The 12,279-nt window shown below is 41.4% G+C and overlaps 1 protein-coding gene across 1 annotated transcript in view; it reads left to right on the top strand.

Moving 5' to 3' along the window:
• Positions 1–315: 315 nt before the first annotated feature.
• Positions 316–12,279, top strand: part of slc30a6 (solute carrier family 30 member 6) — a gene marked incomplete in the record, with an annotated part of 33,029 nt that continues 21,065 nt past the window's right edge. The window contains 4 exon segments of the mRNA XM_034135910.1: positions 316–492; positions 494–521; positions 3,424–3,470; positions 4,681–4,767. Of these exon segments, the coding sequence (XP_033991801.1) occupies positions 337–492; positions 494–521; positions 3,424–3,470; positions 4,681–4,767 (318 nt within the window).

The raw sequence follows: 12,279 nt of genomic DNA, 5'->3' as shown, positions 1-12,279 counted from the left end.
AACATGAAGTAAATACATATTAACTTGTGGTTAACTTGACAGTTAATTGGTAAAAAAAAATCATATATGGAGACATTTTTCCTTTTCTCTTGTTGAATAATTGTAATTCATTTAATTGTTGTCATTCCTAACATTTTATTTTATTTTTTCTTTCGGAAATGGTCTTTCATAGCCGGAACTTTAGATCTGAATAGTGAAAAGAAATCTCAGATCTGTATATCACATGAATGGGCTCACTACTACTAATTTCACTGAGTGGTGATTTGTAAATCTGTGAACTGACGCATGCGCCGTGCTGCCAAATCGAACAGGCCGACGGGTACAGGAAGTCCCAAAATGGCGATGGACGGAATGATGTCCACGTCCTCGGGTCTCTCTTACCATAATTCCGGGGACTTTTACCCCAGAAAGTTCGGCCCAAAGCCGGACGTGGTTCCGTCGGGGGTAACCGAGAGGAAAGTGGGTCCGCTGGATAAACCTGACATGGTGTCGGGTGGATGTCATCAACGTCACGGATTCAGGTTTGTTATGCTAACAGGCTAACGGCTAACAACACGTAGTCAAACAGGCAGCTTTGCTAACAGCTGATTCTGGGTTTAGCTGGGAACGTTTTTTTAGTTTATTCTTTCTTTAGGTGGTTATAAATACATTTCATACATTACACGTGTTTTTACTGGTCAGTGTGAGCCAGTTAAGTATCTCATATGTCCTTTTCGGGCCCGTGGTTCTTGTTTGTTGACGTTAACGGTTAGCTAATCCGGCTAGCATGGAACTGTCAACCGGTTTAAACGTTTAAAAACGGTTATTTTACTGAAACGTTTGAATGACAGTCAGTGATGGACAGAAGCGTTAAAAAAAAGTACTCAGATATTGTACTCAAGTTAAAGTAGAAGTACTATAGTGTCGGTATACTCTGTTACAAGTAAAAGTCATGCATTCAAAAATGTTTCTTTAGAAAAGTGTTGGCATCTATGGTTGGCATCTACTCCACAATCATTATACGATTCTGTACTTCCTGCCTTTATGCAGGGAATACTTTGACTTTTCGTACTATTGATGCAGATAATTGTATACTTTTTATTTTGAATGCAGGCTTTTTACTTGTAACACAGTACTTTACTAGCAAGCAACACATCTGAGTACTTCCTTACCACTCACGACAGGTTTTACTCACTGGTGGAAAAAGCATATAGTTCTACCAAAGTGAAGCAATATTATGTTACAAGTGAAAGCCTTGCATTGAAAAGTAACGCGTTAAAATATAAGCATCTAAATCAGGGGTCTGCAACCTTTTTCACCAAAAGAGCCATTTCGTCCCCTTTACCACCAATGTTTTTTGTCTGGAGCCGCAAAACTATTTGATAGCTTGATAGCTTATAAAGTTGTATTTATTGTTACAATCATAGACAGAAACTACAGTTTTTTTGCATGTATTATTTATTACATTATAGAAAACGGTTTACCTCTAATAATAAACAAAGAACTCATATAAGGAGAATAAAAAAAAATACACAGGCCTACTTTAAAATAAATCAACACAGCACTTGGGGAGTCCTCTGCACATTTGAAGAAAATAAATATAATTAAAATGGGCCCACTTTGAAATAAATAAAACATATAGCTGCACCCTAAAAATAGTTAACTGATTGAATTATGACTGAAGATCGTCAGCTGTCTTCCTCTTCCGTGTTTTTCCTCCTATACGTAAAGGCTGCAGCACAACTTCTTTCCACATATCAAACATACCGGTAAGCCAGCATCGTTTGCTGTGAAAGCATATAACTCTGTCCACGCAGAATTAAACCCTCTGTGTTCCTCAGATACTTTTCTTTTCTTTGATTTATCCATAGTTCGCTCATCGAGCCGGGGGTCAGGTTATTCGCCTGCAAGAAAAGGCGCTGGCGCGGGACCGTAGCAGGATATGACGCATATTTTAGTTGATCTAATTAAAACCGTTTTGTTTAAATGTATGTGTCACAGTATCACCTCAAAATACAAGATACAAAACATTTTCAACCCTGCAACAAAATATAAATAGTCCTACAAATATTAGTATTTTATTTCCTTCTTATTTTTGTCTAAGCTCAAGGGAGCCAGAGCAGAGGGCTTAAAGAGCCGCAGGTTGCAGACCCCTGATCTAAATGAAGTCAAATGACTCATCACTGCTGCTGCACGCCTTCTTGAGCACGCCAGCGCGAGCACATTACACCTTTACTCGCATCTCTACACTGGCTTCCGATAAAGTTTAGAATCGATTTGAAAATGGTATTGTTTGCCTACAAAGCCTTTAATGGTTTGTTTGGCCTCCCCTTACTGGGACTCCCAGCAGCTTCTACTGAAGCCTTCCGAGTAAATCGCCAGAACGCCGATACCTCCTCATCTCCACCGCTCCCATGTTTTTTTTTTGTGTTGCCATAAGTTATTCTCTCTCCGTTGGTGCGCGGGCCTAATGCTAATAATGCTAATAATGCTAATGCCAGCAAATACAATTGCGGCTTCACAAAACTTTTCAGAGTTTTACGAGGCGTGGTTTGCCTTTCGCCCAGCCAATCAGAAATTGGTACTTTTTTCTCCCTAGGAAAGTACCACCTCTCTAGCAGGGACTGAAAAGGGGGGAAAAGTTCTCTGAACTAAGTTCTTTTTTTGGTGTGAACGCAAAATAAGGGGTACGAACTAAACGGAACTAAACGGAACTAAACGGAACTAAACGGAACTAAACGGAACTAAACGGAACTAAACGGAACTAAACGGAACTAAATGGAACTAAACGGAACTAAACGGAACTAAACGGGAAAAGTACGGGGAAAAGTACTCCGGTGTGAAAGCGCCTCTTGCTTTGCTGTAGCTGCTAAAAATCTCGCGTATTCTCCCGTGCTTTTGCAGACGACGTATACGACTTGTCAGTCTGTGCTTTAAAATTGGGGTTTTTATTTTCTGGTGTTGTATATTGTTTTACATCATGTATAAGAGTTCTCAGTCTGTGTCTTTAAGTATGGTTCTATTGTCTAGTCTTGTGTTTGTTTTGATGTCCTATCGGTTTTGTCTAAATGTATTTATGCTGCTTTTTATATATTTATTGATGTACAGCACTTTGGTCAATTCAGAATAATATATTCTTTATATTTGTATTATCATTTTTGATGCATAAATGTGTTCATCTCTTTAGTGTTTAAGATGATATATTCATAATCAGAGTTTGCATAGTAACTAAAGTTATCTATTCAGTTCGGTGCAGAAATAAGAAACATTTTGTCTTTCAAACTGTATTAAAGGCTAACGTTGCGTAAGGAAAGGCGGTTTGTCTGCTCCAAACACAGAAACATGAGTTCATAGTCAGAGAGTCTGACAACAAAAAACACAATCTGAGAATCATAATGATTGTTTAATATGTTGTTGACGGTATTTTCTGTTTTCCTTCCGCAGATGTTCACATGCACAGGAAGAAGCACGAACACGACACATACGTCTTGGTGAGTGTTTCTGATTTATATCTTCACCTCTTATGCAAACACATACAATTCAAAGAAGGTTTATTGTAGCTTTTGTTGGGCTGCAAAACGTGTATTAATCAACCAGGTTGCTTTAGTTAAATATTAAACATGTTGGTGTTTGAGTGTTCGACAGGGAACACCTCATGATTCTGGGTCTTTAATGTCTTTAACATTTGGTAAACAAAGTTTGAGCAGTTCTAAAAAAAAATACAACTTTCTCAAACTAGTCGTAGTACTTTTATTGATAATATAAAAGTTGTATTTGTATTAAAGCACATGTCTCAAACTCAAGGCCCGGGGGCCAAATCAGGCCCTTGGTGGATTTAATTTCGGCCCGCAAACTGAGTTTAATAATTGTTTCCTTCTGCACTTTCTTTCTTGAGACAACAGGGCATGTTTGGGTTTTTTCTTTGAGGGAAATAGTTTTTTTGAAGCTGTTGTTGGCCTGTGGAGAAATGTAATCATAAGAAATGACTCTGGAAAAGCTGCAGATAGAGCCATAAGAAATGAATGCAACTGATTATTTAATGTTTAATGTTGTTTTTATAGGCAATAATTTAAGCTTTGTTAGTTCCAGGTTTAATATGTGCAATAAGTTCATTCAATAAGTTCTGCAATAAACATTGAACCAGTCCGGCCCTCGACTAGTACCCATTTTTTTTATTTTGGCCCTCTGTGTATTTGAGTTTGACACCCCTGTATTAAAGTGATTGTAACTCAAGATAATAACACATCTTGACAAATGTTAATATTGTGCACAGGCTTCAAAATAAGCACCATTTACCACCCAATAAACTATGTAAAATAAGAAAATGGAGTGGCTGGTACAATTTTATATTCACAAAACATTTGTGTAGTGGACAAAAAAAGTTCATTTTAAACCCTGATTGTGTGTGAGAAATATAAAACCACATTTGAGTGACTTTGGAGGTTCCATAAAACATTTGTGGAAAAAAGAAAGTTCCTTTTTATGCAGTGACTCACCACATGGTGGCAGTGCAGCTCACTCTATAGCTCCTCTGCTTTCCTTTCACAGTTCAACCAACTTGATTGTACTCAACCTCATTTAAATGGTACAACCGTACAATTATTTTAGCCAACCTTTTATTTGTCTGCACACTATAGCTTTATCAAATCACAATAAAAAGTTAGTTTCAATATTTCATACTCATTTTGTTTTCATTTGCAGGGCACCATTCATCCATTCAGGAAGACGCACAGATCCATCTGTGCAAAACTCCAGCAAGAATTCAGACTGGTGACTTCAGACAGACGGGTAAGTGTGTGTGTGATTAAATGCATTTTTTTAATATATATAAGTAACCAACTCTGCCTGGTTATTATTATAAAAAAAACCCTCATATTTCACTCTGCAGTAGTGAGCGTCTGGAGAGTCTGCACTTTATAATCCCATTGTGCTCTAAGCTCACACACACAGTCAGACCCAAACACCTCCTGTAATCCCATTTCGCTATCAGGTCACTATGTTCCAGTGAAAGCCCTCACAGTAAAACACCATCAGCCACGAGCTATACTCTTTATTTCTGAATAATCTGCATTTTAGCTTTGAGCTACTTTAGCAACAAGTTAGGCTTCCTGTCAATCGGTAAACTCCCTGTTAGAAAAATATCACTCGTTGTTGGGGAAATATTTTCCAAGGCCCATAACTTTGACCCAGTTTATCAGTTCATACTGGCCTGACTGAGCACACGCACCTGTAACCTTGGCTGCTGTGCTCTCAGTGTGTTGTCTCCCTGTTCCTGCCTGTTGGCGTCAGCTGATAGAGGTGTGATGATTCTATCTTGTTATGCACAATGTGGATTATTCTCTCAGAACTAGCTAAATACACGGGTCTGGGGTAGAGTTCTTCAGAATTGATTGTGGCATCTCAACCGTGTGGTCAGATCGTGGCCCGTGACATGTCTTGTGAATTCTCCGGCCGAAGCTCCAAATAAATCGTCAGTGTTTGCCGTCAAAGCTCCAGCTCTCCATCGTGTCTCTTTGAGTCCTGACTCCAATTGCTTCAGAAGTTTCCCCCACACTCGTGGTGACGAGTGTGGGGGAAGTAGTCATCACACACAGAAGTTGCATGGGACAAATAGTTCCCAGAACAGTGTCTTTCAGATGCTGATATACAAGAGAGAGTGTTACAGTCAACAAGATGGAAGAATACCGGTTCAAAGCAGTATTCTGACATTAGTTCAGATTAGCTAAGGCCTGCGTAAGCAATACACATGCCAGTCATATGTCTATCTCTCTAGATTCTGTGTCATCATGCTAGTCCAACCCTTCGATTCCACCGGGTCCGTCTGCGTCGCGTCACGGCTGCGCCGCGGTTTTGGTCCGGCCTCCTCCGTCGTCATACCCTACCGGGCGCATTTCAGGAGCGTTTCAGAAGCATTTCAGAAGCGGAGCGTCTTGCGTGCCGGCTCGCAGTTTTTTGTTGATTTGGGCATATTTCCTGGACAGGCTACTTTGTACAGACAAAGTTAATAATAATTGTAATATTCCAGTTATAAACGACATGAATCAAAGATGTGTTGCTGTATTTTAGTGGTAAAAAAAATGCTTTCATCATCATAATTATTCTATATATATATAATTTACACAGTGCCTGTAAACCGGAGGAGAACGCTGGCATTTCTCCTCCTTCTTGAAAGACTAAGGAAGGATAGGGTCTGCAAAATTAGTTTATTTTGGGGATTGACTGGATGCTCTGACCGGTCCACTTCCTGCCCGGCGCTATGCAACGCCTCGCGTCGAAAATAGACTTGCATCCTATTTTTAGCAGAGCCCCAGCGCCGAGACGCTTCTGGGACGCTTCTGAGCCGTAACGCCGTGCGTCTGGTGGAATAGCACCCATTGACTAGAATGGCCGCGATCTAGGCGAACGCAGCCGCGGCGCGGCCGTAACGCGACGCAGACGGACCCGGTGGAATCTAGGGGTTAGGAACATAGCTATCATAACTTCAGCACAGTGTCTCATGAGCGTCATCCATTTAGTCATACATCCGGCTACGTACACAGGACTCTCTTATCACGTGCTACTCTGATATAGAAGGAACATTCAGTATTTTCCCAACACTCCCCATGCAATGAGAGTTGAGGCAGAGCAGCAAGAGGACATCAGATGAAAAAAACATTAAACATTATCTCCAAACGTATGATCCATAATGTTGCGTTAACGTAATTCTCCTCTCAAATGTAGACAGTTTTGTTAATCCAACATCAGCTCTGCTCCTCTTGGGTTCATGTATTTTATTCCAGTTACTGGTAAAAGAACACAAGACCTCCATAGAAAGTTTTGCAGACATCTGATATTTTTGTTTTTCTCAATTTATAAAACTACAATAATTTCGGGGTCAGTCATTATTTAGAGTGCGGCAGACATCAGATCTTGTTGTGAAATTAGAGAGCTTATTTATGATTTGATAGCATTTTTGGGTGAAAGGGTGCTCGACATGGACTCATTTAATGGAGGAAGTGTTGCTCAGCAAGGTAAAGTAAATGTGTTTTCGCTTGAAAATGCAACACACAAAATTGTATTCCTAAATCTTAAAAAGTCTCCATGTAATTCTTGGCTATGTAGAGATACTTTCATCTGAAAGAGGAACTAAAACGGCTAAAATCATGTTTAAAGGGCCCATGTCATGCTTTTCTGGTTATTACCTGTCCCCTTGTGTGTTATGTAGCTTTTTCTGCATGTGAACGGTCTGCAGAGTCACAAACCCTCAAAGTACACCCTGTAGCGAGTAAAACTCTAACACAGAAAGTGTGTGTGTGTGTGTGTGTGTGTGTGTGTGTGTGTGTGTGTGTGTGTGTGTGTGTGTGTGTGTGTGTGTGTGTGTGTGTGTGTGTGGTGTGTGTGTGTGTGTGTGTGTGTGTGTGTGTGTGGTGTGTGTGTGTGTGTGGTGTGTTGTGTGTGGGTGTGTGTGTGTTGTGTGTGTGTGTGTGTGTGTGTGTGTAGGTGTGTGTGTGTGTGTGTGTGTGTGTGTGTGTGTGTGTGGTGTGTGTGTGGGTTGTGTGTTGTGGTGTGTGGTGTGTGTGTGCTGTGTGTGTGTGGGTGAGTGTGTGTGTGTGTGTGTGTGTGTGTGTGGTTGTGTGTGTGTGGTGTGTGTGGGTCTTGGCTTACACCGGTGTCGTCACCCGGCTTTCGGGCACCAAACATAGTTCAAACCGGCAAAAGTTTGAGAACGTGCTTCCTCAGCCCCTCGTCTCCTCTTACCTTTAGTGTTGGAAATACAATCACAGTCCTGTCCGCACCAGGTACAATTTGACTGATACAGGAGTTTTACAGGCTGATACAGCAGCTTACTGTAACACTAGATGATACTTCGTGCTGAAATCTTTGAATCTGGCTGTTTCATGTCAGATGTAGTCAGTGTTTTCTCTCATTAAACTATTATGAGATACCAGAGGCCTCATCAGACAAAGTGTTGATTGTAGTGAAATCTGACACCCGCTTATTATTGTCACTTTTCAAAACTGATAATTAGTGTATGCCCCCTTCACTGGTCTGATGTGGAAGTGAGAACCTGCGCAGGATATAACTTTTCCCTTTCTTTTTTTTTGCAACACCATGAATGAACACTTTTTAAAATGTGCTCTGACTACACATTGTATGACCTATTTATTTTGAGGCATACTGATTCCTTCGATGGTAAAAAGTTCCTCTGCTTGCATTGATAAAACCCTAACACTCACCTCTGTTCATCAAAATTATGTTATTAGAAATCTGTTCATGCCTTAAAGCGGCTAAGATGTATCTCAGCTTGAATTCATTTTGTATGCATGAATTTATGATTCACATTTTCCTTTTCAAAACTTTCCAAGAAACTTTTATCTTTTTTATGTCTTTAAACTCATTGTTAGGTTCATATCAGTATGTAGTGTCTCTACTTTAAAGAGTCCTCTCCTGCTGATGTTCAGGTGTATATCAGTATGTAGTTGTCTCTACTTTAAAGAGTCCTCTCCTGCTGATGTTCAGGTGTATATCAGTATGTAGTTTCTACTTTAAAGAGTCCTCTCCTGCTGATGTTCAGGTGTATATCAGTATGTAGTGTCTCTACTTAAAGAGTCTCTCCTGCTGAGTTCCGGTGAATATCAGTATGTAGTGTCTCTACTTTAAAGAGTCCTCTCCTGCTGATGGTTCAGGTGTATATCAGTATGTAGTGTCTCTACTTTAAAGAGTCCTCGTCCTGCTGATGTTCAGGGTGTATATCAGTATGTAGTGTCCTCTACTTTAAAGAGTCCTCTCCTGTCTGATGTTCAGGTGTATATCAGTATGTAGTGTCTCTACTTTAAAGAGTCCTCTCCTGCTGATGTTCAGGTGTATATCAGTATGTAGGTGTCTCTACTTTAAAGAGTCCTCTCCTGCTGATGTTAGGTGTATATCAGTATGTAGTGTCTGTACTGTTAAAGAGTCCTCTCCTGCTGATGTTCAGGTGTATTATCAGTAGTTAGTGTCTCTACTTTAAAGAGTCCTCTCCTGCTGATGTTCAGGTGTATATCAGTATGTAGTGTCTGTACTTTAAAGAGTCCTCTCCTGCTGATGTTCAGGTGTATATCAGTATGTAGTGTCTGTACTTTAAAGAGTCCTCTCCTGCTGATGTTCAGGTGTATATCAGTATGTAGTGTCTCTACTGTGACATGTCTCCGTGCTTTAATGTTCAAAAAGCTCTTTATTTTTATCATACTGCCTGTGCTGCAGCACCTCTTTTCACCCTCTGTCTGAAACCAGAGCCCAGTCTGCTCTGATTGGTTAGCTAGCCGGCTCTGTTGTGATTGGTCAACCGCTTAGAGATGTCCCGCTCCTTAGCCTATCACATACAATGTGTTGGAGCACTAGCCAATAGAAGTGCGATTGATACATAGTGATGCCATTATGTTGCAGATGTAGTCCAATGGAGGTGTAGTAAGGGGGGAGTGTGTGGGAGAGAAACTCCCTCTGGAGGAAACACAGGGATTTTGCATTTACATTCACAAAACATTTTTCACACACTACAGGAAAGGGACATCCCAAAAGCCTAATAGGGCCTCTCTAAACGGTTGTCAGATACTGTGGAAAAACACATTTTCAAAACAGCACTGAGAATCACAATGTACTTCATTCACCATGTCTGCCATAGCACATGTTTTATAGTAGTGGGCATTTGTGCTTGAGCTCATCGGCCACAGTAACAAAATGTTCTGATGAAGCAGCAGAGGAAAGACATGTCCGCGGGGCCTGAGAGTGAGAGGCGTCATCTCGTCCTGATGCAGCAGTCGGAAAACCTCTGTCCGCGTGAACAGGCCGCCGATTCATTATGCAAGTGGGTTTATTTTAAGAAAGGAACGCCACAACCCTGGAGACACAGACTACAAACTGAGGAGGGTGTTTTTTTGGAACTGAAAAGAGAGACTGCAGGATTTACTTTGGGCAAAAAGTCCCACACACCACCCCCCCCCCCCCCCCCCTGCACTTAGAGCTGCTGTCTTTTTATAGGACAATTGATCAGGATATGGGAGTCTGACTGCAGTTACACAGGGCAATTTATTTACGATGCACCAGTGGATGTTATTGATGTCAGTCTGCTGCGGGAAAACTACAATTTCTCGAGATGAACTACTAAAAACCGTAGATACTTTGCCATGTGCGCTCTTATCGTGTTGCTTCATGTGGGCTATATATGGGACAATTTGATCATCGTACACTAATTAGCTTAACGCTTTTTGCTTTAACATATTGTTCCCAACATATAAGCACATTAGCAACTCACGGCATAAGTGGTACAATATTTATTAGGCAGCCTTAATTACATGATCTGCGTTTGTCGGCTGCAAGGAATTGTGGGACATAATTATCTCCTTTCTTCTTGTGAAGGATGCTCCTGTTTACCCTATGCAAAAGGTGATAACAAGGGAAGCATTAAAGCTCCTTTCCTTATCATATAGCGATCCGAGCAGCTCTCATCATGGCTGACCCACTACTTCCGGTTTATTTTACTCCGTTACGAACCTTCCTAAAAGACAAAGACTGTTAACCACAACCCCAGCCTGTTATGAAAAAACTGACCTCTCCTTCTTGCTCCACTTTTCCTCAGAGGCTGACATGAGTCACGCCTCTGCTCACCACCGTGACACACATTTCTCTGGCGCTGCCAAATGATCCGGCCGCGTGGCACGGCGCTCCACGGCGCTCCACGGCGCTCCACGGCGCTCCACGGCGCTCCACGGCGCTCCACTATGATGTAATCCGGCCTGGCTCCTTATTTAGTACAGTACCTGGTGACTGAGGCGCTGCCGCTCTGTCACTCCAATGTCACATGTAACTTCGACATGTTGGCACGCCGTTCTGCCGCGGGACAGCCGGGCGCCGCCGCAGACGGACAGACGGGGGCAGCACATCGCCGGGGTTTAAAAACACAGCACTCTCCTCCAGGCGACGAGTGTCTGTGTACGTGCAGGGGGGGATGGGCATGTTTTGGGCCAATGCTGTCTCTCTGTTTGCACACACGGGCACACACACACACACACACACACACACACACACACACACACACACACACACACTGAGGGTCTCCCATGCCTGTCGCTGGCTAGTGCTGTCACCAGACGCCCAAGCGCTGTCATAACACAGCACACCACAGTAATTGTAGATTTCACAGCACTCGGCGCTCCCCACCACGGCTTATGACTCCAACACGAAGTGACAGGCCAGGACACACACACGCGCACACACGTTCCCTTGTTCCATTTCTTGGTACGCGTCCATCTGACACACACAACCACACTCTTTTTGCTCAGAGGGCGAGTTTAGACTCAAGTTTTTTTTTATTTTGTTCATTCAAAATGTTGCTGAATTACACCCAGGCGGAGGAAGTGAGAACAGCATTGAATGGGCTTACAAGAATTAAACAGTCATTCTGGTCGTCTCTTATTGGTCCTTTGTCCAATCTCTCAGACAACCTATATTTGTACACCTACATTTAAACGTGTGGTTGTTGTGTGTGATGACTGCTGTCTTTTAGAAGCAATAGAAGAAGTAAAGAGACCTTGATCTAGTGTTCCACAAAGCCTCTCCGGAAGGTGTTTGTGGTTGACCGAGACCACAGTTCACTTCCTGTTTCCTACCAACAGTCAATGATGGTTTCTTTTAACCACGGCTGCATCTTCTCCAAACCTTAACTAGGGCTGCCGGAATAGTTCGAAATTTCAAAGCTTCATCCTCCATCACGTTCACATTTGATTTCTAAATCGACATTCAACACATTTTGAAAAGTAAGATAAGCAGACACATTTCCCAGGATAAGAAAGCTCATAAAATGCTGTTATTTCTCAAGTTTTTTTTTATAGGTATGAGAACATTTAATACAGTCTTTTCATCTTTTGGTCTTGACTGACTAAATCCTAAAATTGCACAGAAATCATTCAATTAAAACCCCAAATGACTGAAAAAGCTAAAAGGCTGTATATTTATCTATCCTGCACTTTAAAACTAAAGATTTCTGTTAGGCGATAATTACATATGTTCCTATGTGTCCGTTAGTTAGATAGATAGATAGATAGTTAGATAGATGGATAGTTAGATAGATGGATAGTTAGATAGATGGATAGATAGATAGATAGATAGATAGTTAGATAGATGGATAGATGGATAGATGGATAGATAGATAGATAGATAGATAGATAGATAGATAGATGGATGGATAGTTGGATAGATAGCTGGATAGATGGATGGATAGATAGTTAGATGGATAGATGGATAGATAGATAGATAGGATAGATGATGATGATGATGGATAGATGG

This window comes from Trematomus bernacchii, unplaced genomic scaffold (genome assembly GCF_902827165.1).
Source record: "Trematomus bernacchii unplaced genomic scaffold, fTreBer1.1, whole genome shotgun sequence".
In the NCBI taxonomy this organism is placed as follows: domain Eukaryota; kingdom Metazoa; phylum Chordata; class Actinopteri; order Perciformes; family Nototheniidae; genus Trematomus; species Trematomus bernacchii.
The sequence above is the reverse complement of the archived record's forward strand: the minus strand, read 5'-3'. Positions and strand labels throughout refer to the sequence as shown.